General features: G+C 38.8%; 1 protein-coding gene across 1 annotated transcript in view; it reads right to left on the bottom strand.

Moving 5' to 3' along the window:
* Positions 1-2936: 2936 nt before the first annotated feature.
* Positions 2937-18997, bottom strand: part of FAM81B (family with sequence similarity 81 member B) — a 47010-nt gene continuing 30949 nt past the window's right edge. The window contains 4 exon segments of the mRNA XM_032476296.1: positions 2937-3070; positions 4737-4927; positions 6541-6681; positions 14361-14467. Coding sequence (XP_032332187.1) covers positions 2937-3070; positions 4737-4927; positions 6541-6681; positions 14361-14467 — 573 coding nt within the window.

Genomic DNA, 18997 nt, shown 5'->3' with positions numbered 1-18997 from the left:
TTTATTTCACGGTATGAAGGGCAATCTGAAAGCATTTCTAACCTTCCTCCTTGAGTTATGTAATACACCCAAATTTTGAGTTTACATTGTAGGACAGAGTCTTCTTCAACAGGCAGAGATCTGTTGAACTCCAGCTTGATATGTTGACACCATCTGCTGGCAGGAACTCCCAGGGAAGACAAACTCTCCAACTATGATCCCTCCTCTCCTGCTTCACTGCTGTCTCTGTGTACTCACCTAGGGACTTCGACACTCCTCTGCTGCCTGTTCCTTCAGTGTCAGGTGTCCTCTAGTTCTTTTCTGGTCTCTGTTTCTCACTGTAATCATCATGTCTCCCACACCACCCCTCCCAAGCCTAGGCAATCTCTTCCTTCCTCACTCATAACTCCAGTAACAATTTCTGTGCTAAATCCTCAGTTCAAATCTTTCTCTCACACTCCAAGTCCTTATCCCTCACTAACCACTGGATCCCTCCACTTGGACATCCCCTCAGTATCTCCAAATCAATTAGTTTAAAACTGAGCTCATCATCCTCCCTCTCCTGCATTATCCCCCTCCTTTCCCACCCAAATTTGTTTCTCCCACTGTGTCTGTAACCTCTTTTCCATACTACAGGCAGAGGGGTTTCTCTAAAACAAAACTAATAATGTCACTCTCCTATTTGAAATCCTTTAAAGGCTATTCTGGCCCTGAGACAGGGCCCAAGTCCCTCAACATGAGTTATAAGGCCCTTGTGATCAGACACCCCACTCCCCTAACTTCTCCAGTTTCCTCTTTCCTGCTCCCCTCCTCCAGTCCCCCTCCCCTACCACCCGCCACACACACTTTAGGTTCTGACCATTTGAACCTCTTCGGTTCCGGCATGGGTCCCATTCTTTTGGCCTCCAGGCCTTCGGTTAGGCTGCACCACCTGCCTGAGCCCCCACCTCTTACCAATCAGGCCCCTTTCCCTTGGCTAACTTCTGTTTATGCTTTAGAGATCTCAGTTTAGATATTCCTTCTTCTTGAAGACCCCTGCGCCTGATTCCCCATGTTTTTGCTAAATGCCTCTCCCAGGTGCTCCCGTTAGACCCTTTACTTGCTCAGGTATTTGCAAATTTGATTGTTGGCCTTTTCCACTGGACTAGTTCCCTAAGGGCAGGGTCCGTGTTTAATATTGTATCCCCAGTGCCCAGCACATGAATGAACTGTCGGCAGCCTTAAGTGAGTAGGCCGTGGGACCCAGGTCATAGGTCACAATAACTTGCCTGTGTTTGAGGGAAGAAGTAAATGTACGCATGCGCTGATAGCATTATGTAAACATGAATAATACGCATGCGCGAATCGCATGCGTACGCATTATGAACAATACGCATGTGCGGGCCGAATGAAAAAAGGGCGAGCGCTCCACGCGGGCGGCGCGCCATCTTGTTGAACTGAAAGAAAGCCTCGCCACCGCCTCTTGCCACAGGAGCCACCCGCTTGAACTAGAATAAAGTTCTGTTTCACTCCGTGTCGGCTCCTCGCGCATTATGTTCGGCTCCTCACGCATTTTTTTCCAGTTGGGCAGCTCACCTCATCGAATCCCTCTCCAGACTCCCTCGGCTGACAGAACAAAGGCTGTGAAAATATGAATAACTCACAAAAGTTTGGAGACCCTACTTGTAAGGTAAAAACATGAATATGTATGTATGTTTGCATATATATTACAGATCAAGTTTTTTTCCTTCTTGGTGTTTTTGGGTGCTACTTGCTGATATTGTCGGTGACACCATAAAAGTGAGAAGATGTTTGGTAAGTTTCTGCAGAAAAAGGGAGGGCTCATGGTGTCCAGAGCACTCTGGGGATGCTGTTTCTTTGACCTTGAGCCTTACTGCTGTCCGGCTATCAGGTGGTGAGTGTATCCACCTTACAGTGAGGCTCAGAAGGCAGTTATGTGGGGGATTTGTCCTTCATCTTCAGTAGGGAAACAGAATATTTTGAACATTACCATTTAGTCCTCAGTGTAAATAATTTCGTATGATTTTCCCCTTTAGGGCAGGTGGGCAGGTTTGGCTAAGGAAGACAATGGCAAGAAATGTTGGGTGTCAGTGAAACCCTAGGACTAGCCACGCCTACTTAGATGGTGTTTGTGCCTGAAGTGAGGACTCTCTGAGACATTTTAACATGTGCCTCAAGTCTGCAGGTGAATCTGGAGTGCAGACTCTGTGATGCTCACACCTTCTCCTGTATCTGAGGGGAGAGAAGTCTGACATTTCCCAAAGGATTAAGTGTTGGTGTGTGATAAAGAATAAAGTGCCTTGTATACTGAACTTCTCAAGGGGGACTGTTCATTTCTGTCATCCTTTTTGATCTGTTGCAAAATAAAGGCAAAAGGAGGGAAGCTCAGTGCTCCACTGGTCCCCCAAGCAGAGGTGGATTTACTATGAAATGATGGCTCTTGAACTCCAGGGCCCCTCACTTACATGAGCTCTACCAATTGAACTAGTTGCTCATGCTTATAAGTGGTTTCATATAAAACCAGATTTCTGGTTTCTTTTGAAAAATAAAATTTTTGGCAATAATGGATTATATGTAGTGTTAATAATGAACTGGGGCTGTCTAGTGGCTATTCTTTTTAGACAGTTAAGTGGTCTCCAATTTTCCACAGTTTCTACCATTCTTGAATGTACTATACCAGGCCTACTTCACTCATTTATGTACAATATGTAGATTTGTGGGCAAATAAAAATATGAAAAGGTATATATGGAAAGAAATTCCTCAAGTTTTTCATTAGTAAATTAGTGAAGACATCATAAAGCTTCTTTGCTTTATTGGGTTTTCTGGTACATTTATCTCCTTAAAAAGGTGGTAAGAAATAGAAGCAGTAAACATCCCAGAGATATTAACTTTCTTTTCCCCATCTTTCCCAACAAACCACTCCACTGGCTGGTGAAAAAGGAGATGAATGGGAAGTTTACACTTCCTGGAGTTTCACTATCTTACGCTGTAATTTCTTTAGGTCTTTCTGCACTTTATATTTCTCTAAATCCATCTTTGTTTTCTGTATTTGCTGGAGGGAGCTGAGAGAGTCATGAATCGATTCAAATCCTGTAAGAGGATATGAGAATAGGTATACTGCAACTGAACAATGCATTGGAACTTTTTAATTTTTTAACAAAAGTTGCTAATCAGCAGTCTGGTCATAGTTGATCATTATTTAATTCAAAGCACATTAAATTCTGTTAAGACAAGTCTAAAAATATACGGTAATCCATTTCTCGTATGTCATGAAGATGCATTAGCAACAGTGTTTTAGCTTGCATCTGGCTTTATTGTGAAAATTCAGTTCCTCTCCTTCTCCACCCCAAAATATTGCATAATGAAATAATTCTGCATTTCCAGAGAGAAATTTAAAATATCTTAATTTCTGTTTACTTTGACAAGAACTTTGGATGGTCTTGTATTCTTGTTACGAAATTGAAAGCAAGGGCCACAGATGAGATTTTAAACCTCTGAACGTCACCTGTCTGAGGGACCCAAGGAATGGCCACGGGCAGTGCCCGACCCCTACCTCTGCCCCCAGCACTTTACATCTTTCTTATGCAAGTCTAGCCACTCATAACCACAGCCTACCAGACCTCAAGCTTCTTAGGGTACAGCCCATTTCTTATTCACTGGAGACTTTCACATAATCATTTCTCTACCCGTTTTTATTAAAGGCATAAAAGAGCAAACCATTAGTTTGGAGTCCCCATTTGCTATACTCCCACTTTGTAAAATGCAGAAACATGTAGACTGCAAATTTCTCTTCATTTCATTCTGGGGTGGTACTAATGGAATGACTAAATTAAACCTCTGCTAGCTAAGTAGCAAGCAGGGCCCTAAAAGAAGGGCCAGTTAATTTTGGGACATCCTTCCTGGCCAGAAAATTCATTCTTTTGATTTGGTGGTGGGAGTTGGAGGGCAGGAGTGGTGAGGGTCAGGTATTCTATGCCAGGAACATCTGGCAGAATGAGACCATAATGTCTTCCCAGAACATCTCCAAAGGCATCTCCATAATGGACCAAAATTTGTTAGAATTTACATGAATTTTTCTGGCATCTAGGGGAAAGAAAATGAGTTGGGGCTTTCTCTCATAAAGGAACCTTCTGATTCCTGGTAATTCCCTCAGAATTGTGACTCGAGGCAGATGGCTGCTCCACAACCCGTGTCCCATGTCCTTCCCTCTGACAAATTAGATGAGCCTTTCCAATTAATCCTCTTTGAAGTTAGCTCAGCTTGACTCTGCCACCACTAGCCTCCTTAAGAAGAAAAGCAGTCATTATACTGGACTTCCATTAACTCATCTCTCTTTCTCACTTCTAAACGTCAGGTCTCCAGTCTGACATCTGTCTAGGCTCATTACTTGCAATCAATGCGGGGCATTTGACTTAGGCTCATTTCATGATATACCCAGAAGCCAGGTCTTGATGATCACCAAGGACTTCCCAAGTCTAACAGTTCTATGATTCTGTGATCTTAGAGTTAAAGCTCACAGCAATGGCAAGCTTATGACATTACCAAGTGTGAATGAAGAAAGTATATTTTTACGTATTTATCTACCTAGCAGTGACATGCTGATATTCTATGGGATATTTAAGAAATTCAGATTAAATACAAAAGGATGTCACTAATAACGAGACTGATCCCTGGCCATGAGCTCGAAGTAGAAAACCCTGAGGGACTGGGTAGAAAAGGGTGACTGTTCTTGACTTAAGCAAAGGTATCTGCTCACCTGATTGATATTCATTCTGCATTTTCTCTAATTCACCCCAGATGAGCTTTTCCAGTTGGTTCATCTTTTTGAATAGTTTATTTTCTATATGCTTTACTTTGTTTAGTTCTGCTTCCTGTTTTCGTGTGTTAATGAAATTCTCTAATTTGCTTGAAAGCTGCAGTAATTTTTCTTCCATTTTATTTTCAGACAGTAGCCTATAAAAGATATCATGGGGTCAGACTGCTGGAAAGAAAACCTGTGTCGATTTGTCTTTCAGTTTAGATGATTTTTTTTTTAAACAAATCTACTTTTCCATGTTAAACACGAAAATTCAAACCAAGTTCCCTTGTATCTAAAACTGTGTTCACAAGTGGAAGAGTTAATTCCTTTGTTTGGCCTTGTTCATTTGTAGTTTCTGGAGCTCTACGTGGTACAGGAGAAAAGAAAAGAAAGGCTGTGGTTTTGCTGAAACTCCTTGAGGATTTGGGATTTTAGTCTAGTGTTTAAAGACGTGTAGCCAAGGCAGGCATTTTTAGATACTGCTTAACCTGAGCTCCCTGGATGTGCTCCCGGTGTTAGACGTGTTATTCCCCCGAACCTCCTGTCTCTCCCTGGGCAGGCTTCAGCTAGAATGGTGGTTCTCCATCCATGCTGGCTAACAGAAGTCACTGGGGTCATCCCACTCTGCCCCTCCCCACATTCTGATTCAGTTGGTCTCTGATGGAGCTCAGGAATTGTTGGTGTTTAAAAGCTCTCCAGGTGATTCTAAGGTAATGCACCATGGGGGCAGGAGACAGAGGCAGCCTGAGGCTAATTAGCTCCTCCTCCCTCCCCTACGGGGAATTAGGAGCAGAGGTGAGACTGATTTTAGCCCCTTTGCTTCTCCTCTCTTTGGTCCTGCCTGTCTCAGGAATGGTGTATTCCAGTCTCTCCTCCTTGCAGTGGGAGGTTTTTGTCCACAAGTGACCCTGTGGTCACCCAGTGCTGCCTAGAACTGGTGGGGGAGTCTGCCTAAATCCTGGAGAAGGACTAGCAGGCCCACTTGGCTGCAGACCTGACCGCATCTACTTTAACGGCCTTATCAGTGATGCAGCTCTAAGATTTGTCTTCCTCTCTGGGGCTCCTGCCTCTATCCATTTTTAACAAACTCAGGTGGAGTCATGGGAGCGTTATTTACTGGGCTGCCTAGAGCCCCTTTACTGACATTTCAGAAACATCTTATCTGAATCATCTGCTAGGCTGGCAGCCACTGGTGCCACTGATGGCCCTGTGCTGCTCTCCCCTGGGGCTCAGCAGCGAGGCCGCTGTGCTGGGTGGAGTGGGAGCCTGTGACAGATTTCTCGCCTCCAAACTTGGGGGCGTCTCTACAAGGTCTGACCTGGCAAAGGAGTTTTGAAAACCTTGATCTCCCGGTGGATCTCCGGAAAGGTAAAGTGACTTGTCTAAGGCGGTCAGTTTTCAGGCTTTATTGTTATCTAAGCATCATCCAGGGACCTTGTTCAGGAGGACAGATTCCCAAGGGGAGGCTCTGGAGGGTCAGATGCTTCAGCTCTGGGTTGAGACCAGGAATCTGTACTTTAAAAAACTCCCTTTAGGTTATTCTGGTACAGGTAGAGCTCTGAGATATGGAGTTCACAGAGCTGGGGAGTAGCAAACAGGACCAGAAGGCAGGTCTCTGAAATCCTATTCCAGTGCCAAAAAAATAGGTTATTGATGCAGTGAAGGTAACTGTGAGTTTTTAAGTGTGGCTTTCGAGACCTCTACTCGTGGCTAACAACTAGACAGGGACATGCGGCAGTTTACTTCCTGAATAACAGAACCCCTTACCAGTTGCTCCTGCAGGAGCTTCAGACACTGATTTACATGGTCAAGGTGGACTTTTTCATATTTGATGAACTGGTTTTCTGTCCATTTTTGACAGTTCTCAATTTCTTCATATACATTTGTTGATAATGAATTAAATCTAAGGGGAAAAAAGTAGTTCTATTTTAACAAGTAAGTGGAAACGTAAAACCAACCTTGAGTATTAAAGTCTGCAGGTTTTTCAGATGATGAGCCTTCGTGTGCTCAGCAAGCATGGCCTGATGGGGTGGGGGTGAGGGGGCCCCACCTCGAACTCGAGTTCAGCCCAACTGCTGACGACCCCCGTCCACACGCCTTGCTATGCACACCCACACAGCAGCAGGAGCACACCCACACAGAAGGGCATATGTCATCCATGCAGGTGTCCTCTCAGGACCCAGGGTACAGTGCATGCATATGTATGTGCAGAAGAATTACTTTGATAAGTCACTTGGCTTGGGGAGTGTACTCTATGGTAAGGGCCAGCAAACTTTTTCTGTAAAGGGTTAGATAATAAATATTTGCAGACTTTTTGGGCCATGTAGTCTCTGATGCAACCACTCAGCTCTGCTGTTACACTGCCGTTGCAGCAGGAAAGCAGCCACAGGTGACACACATGAGTCTGGCTTACAAAGAAACAATGAGCAAATGAGCATGGCTGTGGTTTAATCAAACTTTTACATTTCACAGACAATTCGCATGTCATAAAATATATTTTTTTCTTTAAAAAATTATTAGGAGTGTAAAAATCATCCTTAGCTGTGGGCAGATTGGCTAAGGGTGGTGGTTCGCTGAATCTTTGCTCAACAAGGGCCACTCTAAGGCTGCGGGAGGAGCTGGGCAGAGAAGACTTGCGTTGTCTAGGAGAGGAGAGAACAGAGTGTCCAAGGGAGATACTCCTTGGTTGTTGTCTCTGCTTCAGGCAAAATCTTCAGTAAAGTCTCCACTGTATCTCTGTGAGTGGATTCTTTGGGCGGGGAAGGTGGGGGCTGAAAGAGGTGCTGAGTTATTTACCTGGGGCAAAACCAGAAATAATAGGCAGAAGTGCAGGAACGGGATTGCTGGCATCAAGTTGATGCACCACAGAGTATTAAATAACAGAGAATGAAGGATTTTTAACAATAGATTAAAGATTAAAAGGGTTGGACTCATGTACATCAATTTGAAAAGAATTGCTCGAGCGTTTGAGTAGAAGGTGAATCCTCATCTGAAATGATGGAGAAATAGGAGGCTGAGAAGAGGGGGGATGAGAGATGGGGACCAGCAAGTGGTTTCTGTATGTTTTCTGGGTGTGACTTGCTTATGGTAACATGTCAATTTCAAATTCCCTTTTAGAGTAGGCTAAATATTAGACTAGAGGGAACAATCCATGTTGTTTGTTATTGAAAATATTCAGATTACCTTGCAACGTGGGGGGGCTTGAAATAATAGTTACTTGAATGATATGAAAAGTTAGATGAAGCTAAATTAGTTTGTGATATTTATCACTGGAAATGGCCTAAGACAGGCTGAACATGTACATGTCTGTCTATATATGTCTGTCTCTATACATGTATATGTCTTTATAGCTCTCCTGAAAAAGTGTTTGGACTAATAGTTGGAAAAGATAAGTTATGTGAGGTCATTTCCATTTATATTTAAACTAGGTGTCAGTTAGCAGTACCTGAAGATATTTCTGGTTGTCACAGATGGGAGCTGCTACTACTCTGGGAGTGGGTGGAGGCCAGGATGCTGCTAAGCATCCTGCAGTGCACAGGGCAGCCCCACAACAAAGAATTATCCCACCTCAATGCAACCTGTCCCGAGGTTGAGCAACTCGGATTCAGATAATGAAGTCAAGGAATGGGAAGGTAGTTACTTTCCCAATAGTTATATTTGTTGTAGTATAATAGCTAAATTCTGATCTTTATCTTTCTGAATTGACACTTTTTGATACAGAGAGGGATATTTTTCACATACAAAACATACCTTGATTCAGAAGAGTATCTCATAATTAAGAAGATGCAGTTGGTTACTTTTCCTGTTCTTAGTCTAATCAGGATTTCTAAACACTTATGTGACTGGCTTACAACTGCTGGATCTCAGGCAAATAAGTCCCCAGCTGAGAGGTGGACAACCTCTTTTTAGCCAACTGTTTCCTCTGTCTGCAACACTCTTCCTTAGAATATACAATGGCTCCTTTTCTAATTTCATTCAGATTTATATTCAAGCACTTATATATATCAGAGAAATTTTGTTTGTTTGTTTTTGACCACACACACACAAAATCCCTTTCCCCACCTGACACTCACTATTCCTTTAACCTTCTTTGTCTCCAGAACACTCATCACCATGTGATATGTATTAATTTGTGTGCTGTCTCCTCCACTAGAACCTAAGCTCCATGAAAGCAAGGATTTTGCTTTGTTCATGGCTGTGAACGATGCCTGGAATATAGAAAGTGCTCAATAAGTAGTGACTGAATAAATGATTTATTCTTTCTCATCGGATACCTTTTATTAGGGCTGTTCACAAATAACAAAACACAGACTTGTCAAGCTATTTAGAGACCTAATCTTTGATTTTCATCTTCCTTTGTCTCTGGTGGAAATATTAATTAATAATGTTAGTTAAGGGGAACAGTAAATCCCTAGATAACTAAGAGGTAGCTTTACAATCGAGAATCTGTCCTTCAGTGCTCACCTTTACTGTGTAAATAAATGAGAACATTTACTCTCATCACAGATAAATTATTAAAAGCCCTCTGAAAATCAAGGAACCATTAAATGTACTTAGGTAATACCTCTGGAAGGACATGCCAGTAATTGAAACTCTGAAATTAAAATAAAGCCATAAAGAATGAATTACTTCTTCTGATCCTTTTATAACAAGGTTTTGCCTGCAATTGGAGACTCACTTTCTTGGTAGCAATCAGAGGTGATATTCTGTCTGTTGGTAGTTTATTGAAATATGTAAGCATTATTTGAAAGGCATTCTCCTTGATAGAAAAAAAGGATAAAAATAGAGGTTTCTATAAATCTTTTTCTTTCTTTAGACTTTTTCCTAACATAATGGACATGATTTGCCATGTAAAAATTGTTTTTCTGTTAACTGTAGAACATACCGTTAAAATCTCAATAGGATGAATTTATCTCGATGACACTCACATTTGAGTTTCCAAATCCTCTGTACTGATGTTTATGGGAGGATTTTGATCAGATGTAGTTAGATACAGATAGGGATGTAGATAGGATAGATGGATAAGTAGATAGACAGGCTGATAGATAGCTTTTTCTTTCCTTTTTCTCAAAACACAAGTCAGACCTTAAAATTATGCACAGAGACCTCACTAAGACAAATGTGAGATAAAGCCTGGTTCCAAAAACTTTTTTGTTACTGATGTAATCAGGTTAAAATGTACACTAAGGGCAATTATAAGTGAGAAAGTTATAGAACAGTAAAGGAAAATTTGACAGGGATCCACAGACCCAGCGGATCCTTGGGTGAGGGCCGTGATGAGAGTGAATGGTCAGGGCAGAGTGTAGGGCTTGGAACAAATATCTCAGTGGCCTCCGTGGTTACGGCTGACATAGATAAATGAGGACATAGCTCCATCCTGGGCTAGTTTTACTAGTTCACTTATGTCTCAAACCCAATTGTCTTGCATTCACAATCTGTTGAATGAACTTTTTTAGGAGACATGAACATTCTGAATTCTTGGAAAATGTTATTACTACCAGGCTGTCAAGAATTCAGATAGTGGCTTTAACCACATGGGAACATAAAAAGATGGAGTGCCCTTTAATGCACTATAAACACAGAAGATGTTTTCATTTTTTGTAATTCACTCTGAATAACTGCTTCAGACTATGTGCATTTCTTTAGAGATTGAGTCTAAGAGTTTTTCATGTCAGAAGCAAGAACTTAATTTTAAGAAACATTTTTTGCTTCTAAGTTGATACCCGTATACCTTAAACTAATTTCTTCTTAATGTTCTGTGATTTCTCGTTAGTGACACTAATTAAAAAGCAATTCCAACTCCACTCTAATAGGAAGACTTTGTTGTTCATTCTAAATTGTACTTGAGTTTAAATCCCAGTATCTTCATAGCCTCATACCTTCATGGTTTTGAACACATGTGATTTTTCCTTTCCCTAAATGTCTATAGCACAGTTAGTTTACTCACAGGTGGAATTATGAGATGGAGGCATCACAGATTGACAAAAATAACCTGGGATTTGGAGTCAGACACTTTGTAGCTGTGTGACTGTGGGCAAACTACTTAATCTCCATGATTACAATACTCCTTGTCTCTGAAACGAGGCTAAGACCCAGCCTGCAGAGCTGGGTGCCCTTGAACATCTTGAGCACCTGGTAGGCATTTGTAAATAACAATGAATATTTATTATTTCTGTCTAATGATATATCTCATTTAACATTGTCTTAACTTTTACTTTACCTGTTTTTAGCTTTTCACTTAATATGGCTATGATTATATCTTTGGATATTCTAAAATACAACTTACATATTACAGGTGCTCAAAACATTCATTCATTCATGCATTCATTGGCTTCTATTTGTGTCTGAATGTACTGGGTGCTGAGGATGCAAAGATGAATGAGACAGGTCCTTGCTCTTGTCCCCTTCTACTACGGTAGCTTTTTCAAAGCCATGTGTAGTAAGATTTGACTCTGTGTATTTACTTCATTGACCAAATGCTCTTTCTTATAAATCACTATCAACTGAACAGTGTCAGCATCGAGAGCTATCTAGGGAGTGACTGGTAGGGGCCACCCCTGCTGAAGTACAGCTGTAGTTCATGACAGCCAAGACTTGTGCTCTGTAAGCACTGAGTTGTTGGCTTAGGACATTACTTAGCTGAACATCTAAGACCTTTCTGGAAAGATGAGAGAGAATCCCTTTAATGTGGGGATTCAGATAACACAGCCTGTGTGTCTCCTTTGTCAGTTCTAGTGATCAGTGCCAATGTCCCACGAGTTCACTAGAAAACCCCCAGACAATATTGAGGCATTTAAGTTCAATATAAAATATGTTCAGTTTACCACTTAACTTGAATTTGTTAAAGTTTCTAAATGGGAAATTTGCTCAATTAAACTTAACCTTTAATGTTATTAACATTCTTGTAATTCCTTTGTTCAGAGACAGTTTCTTAAAAAAGAAAAGCAAATTCTATACCCCCATCCACTTTGATTTGAGAAGTGCTTAGATTGGAAAAAAAAAAAAAAAAGAGCCCTATCTGCCTTATTTTCTCTTTGAGCAAGATCCTTGGCAATATGTACCTCAGTCAAAGGATTAATATCCCTAATGTGAAGGAATCCTACCAGTTGATAGGAAAATGATAAAAATCACAATTCAAAATTTGACAAATGATAAGAATGGGCAGTTCACAGAAAAGGAAATCCACATGGTGAAAGTAATGCAAGTAAAAACAATTGAGATGCTATTTTTCATCCTTTAATTGGCAAATAGTAAAAAGAATATCCAGCGTGGATAAGAACATACAGAAAGGTCTTATGCACTGCTGGTGTGAGTGTAAATTGCTACAACATTTTTAGAAAGAAATTTATAAAAACTAATAAATACATAAACTCTTTCACCTAGGAATCTTGCCTGTAGAAATAATAGCACCTGTAAGTAAGAATACTTAAGGATATATGCACAGTAATTTTTGTTTGTGGTAGCTAGAAACTGGAAAGAATCTCTTCATCAGTAAGATAAATGGTTGAATTAATTATGGCATATCTGTAAGTCAAAATATCATGCAGCTGTGAAAAATATTGCTAGAATAACAGTCACTGATCCAGAGGGAGATATCCAAGATGTTCTGGGCAAAGACAAATTATTGAGTAATGTGTATAGGATTTATTTTAAAAAACCCATGCTCTCTGCTTATATATAATGAATGGTTTATATATATAAAATATAAGTTTTATGTATTTATATAAATATATTTATAAGTCCTTTTTCTGTTACATATTTATGTTAACAAGGGGGAAAACGTGGAAAGCTACATTTCTAGTGTTAACATTGGTTACATTAGGAAGCAGGGATAGTGACCTCTTTTTTCATCTTGGTCATTTTTATTTGTTACAATGAATGCATATTACTTTTTAATTAAAAACATCAATGGAGAAAAATTTTTAAAAAGAGTCATGGATGCAATTGAATTATTAGAGCTTATAAGTATTTGTCTGGGGAAAAACCTGGTTTATAAATTCACTATTACCTTCTGCAAAACTAATGACATTTTAAGACTTCATTGTTTCAAGGGAGAAAAAGATTCCAGTTTATACTACTACAAAAGTGTCCAGGTTCAGATTTAACTATTTAGATGATTCGTCTATAAGTCAGCTTTCCACAGGACTGAAGATGGAAGAAATACACAGCATCAGCAGTGAAGGAGTCAGCCCTAGACATCAGACATTTCCTCTTTCCCTCTTTTCTATTTGTTAATATTCTTCATCTCTTTAAGCCAGTCTTCCATTCCAGACTATAAGTCCATTTTCTCCCCCAGTAAAATAAATTCTTAAATTGTACTTCTAGAAACATTTTATTTTTCTACTTCTCCCTTGGACATTTTTCTCTATCTTAATTTAATTCTAAGATAAAGGGATTAGATTAAGCATGACACAGATACTTACTGAATACCCTCTCTGTGCTGAATTTAAGAACCTAGACACGCTTTTTTGGAGAATGAAGAAAGTAGGTGTTTTCTGTTTATCCAAGATATCTACGTCTCTGACTTAGTGATTACTACTGTTTTTCATCAATTTCTAGGACATAAATATTTCTTAATTTAATATCTCTGAAATTGGGAGGCTTCTTAAAATGATGGTGTGCTATGGTTTAATTGTTAGCTTCATGTCTTAGAGGTACAAGAATATAATGGTACATCTTATAGCCAATGGCATAGATTTAATGAAATACGATAGAGATTGGGGAAAATGGAGAAAGCAGAGTATATCCAGAATACTGGATTTGACCAAGGCACTAAGCTCAGGTGATGTGGGACAGAGGGAAAAAACAGAATAGAAGGGGCAGTAATGTATCATCCAAGGGACTAGGATTTCCCTGTGCCTGAAATGGTGGTCATTTAAATAAGAAAGGGGGATTTGAGGATACAGAGGCCAGTAGTTTGAATGTGGAGTCTTGTCTCCTTTATTGCTTTCTCCATTGCACAGAGGAAAACTCAGTGTAAGGGGATAGAGACCAGTCTTTAAAATAGGGAAAGCTAGTAACTGTGCAAGTAGAGGATCTTAGAAGAAATCTCAGGAGAAAAGCTTGTACATCAAAGTTGTTTAAAAATTATTTGATAATCTTGTGGAATCTGTGTATGTTGTATGTTCAAAGTTCTTTTGATTATTTTATTTTGGCAGATGGGGAGGTAAATTAGGTTTATTTATTTTTGGAGGAGGTACTGGATTTTGAACCCAGGACCCTGTGCATGCTAAGCGTGCGCTCTACTACTTGAGCTATATCCTCCCCCCTCAAGAGTTCTTTACAGTGAAGCATTTTAATAAATGATTGATGATAAATTAAAATCATACTCTATAGGAAAGGTTAGGATAAGTATCGTTTCAGTTAAGATATTATGCAAACAGAATGACAAATAAATACATATTTCTTTTTTATTACTAATATTGTGTATTACTTTAGTGTAGAATATTCTCTGCCTTCGTTTGTTGCTTTATTTCTTGGCCAGGTTCAAATTCCTGGGATAGGTTTATATTTAATGCCAATGCTTTCATTAGGCAAAACCCTAATGCATTAAACAGAATTAAAAATCTTCCATTCACTTACTTGAACTCCAAAAGGTTCACTTCATGGCGATAATCCCCCTGGACCATCTTTAAATTTGAAGTTTGCTCAGAACTGGAAGCCTCTATTTTTCCTAAGAGCTGTGTTACCTAAAGAAAGTACAAAAGGGAACTTTTGTGTGTGTGAACAAAACCACTAGCACTTACACCTTAATTATACTTTATTCCTAAAGGAGCCAGGGATAAAGATATGAGCCTAAAGCAAATTTGCATTTGAAAATGATTTTTTTCAAAGGAATGATTCAACAATTATAGCACTATCTTCAGGGGAAGGACAAAGGGGGAGTGTTCTGTTCCGCTGTCTGTAACAGTCTTTTTGATAACAGACTATGTGATGAGATGACAAAATGGACTATTAACATTGGTTTATCAATTTGTTAATTTGATTATTTCTTTACTTTCTGTCTCCCAGGTTACAATGTAAGCCACTCTGTCCTCTATCATCTAGGTGCACATTAGATGACCAATGGTCAGTGCTCACCAAATACTTACTGAATAAATGCTTAAATGTGCAATTGGGCTCTGTGAAGAAAACACATGAGTGGCCTAAGGTCAGGCCTCAGAAATTTCCAGGTAGGATTCTGACAGGAGTATAGGGAAAGGCCAAGTGAAATGACCTAGGGTGTATAAAAGCAGGAAAACATAAGTTCCAGGTTTGGGAGTTAGGATAAAAGTGCCTTCCACATTGAGGAAGTTCTTTAGGTGACAGGACTGGATGGGGAAACAGACGCAGAATAGCAGCAGCCTGTAATCATGTCCATGCAAATGAAACTACACGGTTGCCTTCAGTCAAACAATTCAACTCCTGAAAGAGACGTTCATGTGGAACTCAGTAGTACTTAATGAAATTTGAGTTCTCTTGGAAAAGAAAGAGGTGAATAATGGAAGGGTTTGAACAGATAGATGTTGGTTGGGCAACCGATACCACATGAATGCTTATTTGTAGGAGATACACTCAAAACAGTGTATTTATAGGAGGTACACTCAAAAGCAGAATTGTTAGCAATGAAAGATAGTGAAATACAAGCCTGGAAAAGCAAAGGCAAAGAAAGCAGGCAGAGCAATGTCATTAGACAAAACATTCCGCAAGGCAAGCTCTGTTAACGGGGGCAAAGATGGTCATTTAAAATCCACAGTGAAAAACAGTTTTGAATCCTTATTTACCTTAAATATTGGAAGGCAGCTATCTAACCACTAGACCACCAACGCTTCTATTTACCTTATATATTGAACTAAAAAGCAACAGTTGTAGAATTATAAGGATAAACTAACAGAGACAATATATTAGAGATTTTAAATGACGTCTCTTGACTCTTACTGGTCAAGTAAGTAAAATATAAATAAATATATAGGAAGATATGAAAAATACAGTTTATTTAATAGATTTACATACCAAACAGTCTAACTTACAAACAGCAAATATTCATCCTTTCCCAGTGCCTACTGAGCATTTGTAAAAACTAAGCAAACATGACTACAAAGAAACTCAAATTATTCCAAAAAAGCAGGAAAAGCAACTAACTACACTGCACTAAAACTAGAAATGAATAAAAGGGTAAAGAAACAAAAATCTAACCATTTGAGTAAAAGAAAACTTTTTAAATTCTGTTTTTAATTTCAGTGTTTCACATGAAAATGTGCCTCTCAGGTCACATATAAGTAGCATCTTACAGCCAAAGGCCTTGACTGCTGTGCCCAAAACCCATCACCCTGTGTTGAGGCCATGCTTCCCACTGGCTGCTCCCAGTCAGTGTCTGAGCTGTAGTCCTTTGATGAGTGACTCTGGTTCAAGGAACTAGATGAAACTTCGTTAGAATGGCATTGCAGCCTAGGACCTTCCTCTGCTGTCTTTTTCACAGGAGTCAGTAGCACTGCAGGCGGATAGCTCTCTTCATCTCCTTCAGTTCCCTCCCCATTTTCCTTCACAGTTTTTTCCCCTCAATAAATCTCTTGCACATCTACTTCCTTTATGGCATTTGCTTTTCAGTGGACTAACACAAATGTCAAAGAGTGCATCAGTGCTGCAATTACAATTAACTTAGGAAAAGATAATGAGAATATCACATATCAAAAGGACATAGCCACATCTATAATCAGAGGTAAATTTGTGGCATTAAATTTTTCCATCATTATACAAGACAGAATGAAGTTAGGTATAAACTTGCCATTCATGTCACAAAGTTAAAAAGAGAAAGACAAACCTAACCAAAGGAAAGCAGGATGAAGAAAGTGACAAATTGTGGTAGGCAGGATGGCTCCACAGAGGTGTCCATGTCCTCATCCCTGGAATCTGTGAATGTGTTATACTGGAGGGCCAAAGGAATTTGCATCTGTAATTAAGGTTTACAGACCTTGAAATAAGCTGTAATTCAAGCTTTACAAACCTTGAAATAGGAAGATTATCCTGTCTTGTCCAAGGGGGCCGAATCTAATATGAGCCCCTAAAAGCAGAGAACTTTCTCCAGCTGGAGTCAAAGAGAGGCAACAGCAGAAGTAGTCAAAAGATTTGAAGCATGAGATGAACTTGACCTGCTCTTGCTGGAGAGAAGCTCCATGGAAAAAACGAGACAGATAGCAGGCAGCTGGGGGAAGTCTAGGTTCCCAACTGAAAGCCAGCAAGGACCTCAGTCCTGAAACTGCAAGAAACTGAATTGAGCCAAAACTTTGAATGAGCCAGAAGGAGCATTCATCCCCTGAGCCTCCCCAAAGGAACACAGCCATGCTGATACCTTGATTTCTGCCTTGTGATTACCCTAAGCAGAGGATCCGGTCTAGCCTACCCAGACTTTTACCTACAGAAACTGTAAGGTAATACATTTGTGTTGTTATAAACCACTCAGTGTGTGGTAACTTGTTATGGCAGCAACAGAAAACTGATACACAAACATTTAAAAAAATGTTTAAGAAACAAAATTTATGGGATTGATACTTAAGTCCAAGGGCTGTTTTTTTTTTTTTTTTTGAAAAGGTAGTTTGTCTTATTCTAAATATGAAGAGAGGGCACATAAATATTAAAATTAGGAGTAAGAAAATAAAGAACAGTTATAAATACCTATGATCCAAATAACATAGCAAGAACATTCACAAAGCTGAAATTGTAGATAAAATGGAAGCCCAATAATTATGAGACTTTTATTCACTTTTCTTAATCCAAAGTAGAACGAGACCAAAAATAAGGATTCAGAAGACCTAGCCAGTATGCTGTTTTTTGTGGATATTGACTGACCTTTGTCCCTAAAAATATGAAATATATATTCTTTTGAACACACACAAAATTTTAGTATCCAACCACCAAGTGAACCCCTCAAAATATTTTAGAAACTAAGACTGGTATATAGAACAGATTTTAATTACAGTGTGAGAAAACTAAAAATGAATACCAGAATAACAAAACAAAAAATCTTTAACTCAGGAAAAAAATCAAAAACAAAAGAACCCTAACAACTAACTCTTAACTATTCAATCAAAAGAAAAATAGGCAATTGCAGAATTTCTAGGAAATGATAATGAGAACATTATATGTCCAACCGTAGGGGATGTAGAATTAAAGAAATAAATGAATACTTGGGGAATGTTCATAGTCTTAAGTGCTTATATCAGTAAAAAAGGAAGATACAAATATTTATGGTTCAAAAAGTTAGAAAATAGAAAACTGCAGGGAAGGAAAAAATAATAAAAATAAAAGCTTAAACTGATGAATTGGAAAACAAAATGGAAGTAGAATTAAAAACATAAAAAGTCTGGTTCATTGGAGAATAATCAGTGTAATTACTAAGGCAAAAAGAAAAAAAGAAAAGCACAAATAAACAAAATGATAAATGGCCAGGGGAGAAATACCAGTAGAAGGAATTAAAACAATCCTAAAAGCATTTTGCAAAACTTTATGCAAATAAATTTTAAAATCTGGATGAAATAGATATTTTTTTCCAAGGAAAAGTAATTTACTAAAGCTCAGCCTTGAAGAGAGAACGTTTAAACAGACCAATTTCCACAGGAAAAAAATCAAGCAAATGTACCAAAGGATTCCTTTCCCCACAAAATCATTAGGCCCAGACACTTTCAGAAGCTAACAAATCTTTAATGAATAGATAACTATAATGTTCTTCAAACTATTTCAGACCATAGAAAAAGAAGAGAAATTTTCAAATTATTTTTATAAAGTCAGTGCAACATTGATTCCAAAATCTGAAAAAGATTGTACAAAAAATGCTCTTGGAGACTCATTTATAGACTTGCTGTTAAATTCTTAAGTAAAATATCAGTAAATAGTATCCAGCAGCACAGTTGAAAAAAGCATCATAATCAAGTACAGCTGAGTTTTTTAAAGAAGTAAGGATTGTTTAATAATAGGAAATGTATTAACACAAATAGTTATGCTAGTGTAGTTTAGAATAAAACTGACATTATCTGCACAAATGCCAAAAAGGAATTTAACATAATTCCTAATTATTCTTTTTAAAAAATTAAGATATAATTGACACCTAAAATCGTATTAGCTTTAGTTGTACAACATAATGAGTTGATACATGTATATACTGTAAAATGATTATACAGTCACTTAACATTCACTGCCTCACATAGTGACAATTTTTTTTTCTTGGAATGAGAACTTTGAATATC

The sequence above is a fragment of the Camelus ferus genome, chromosome 3 (assembly GCF_009834535.1).
Source record: "Camelus ferus isolate YT-003-E chromosome 3, BCGSAC_Cfer_1.0, whole genome shotgun sequence".
Classification (NCBI taxonomy): Eukaryota; Metazoa; Chordata; class Mammalia; order Artiodactyla; family Camelidae; genus Camelus; species Camelus ferus.
Note: the sequence above shows the minus strand (reverse complement) of the source record. Positions and strands in the feature narration are given on the sequence as shown.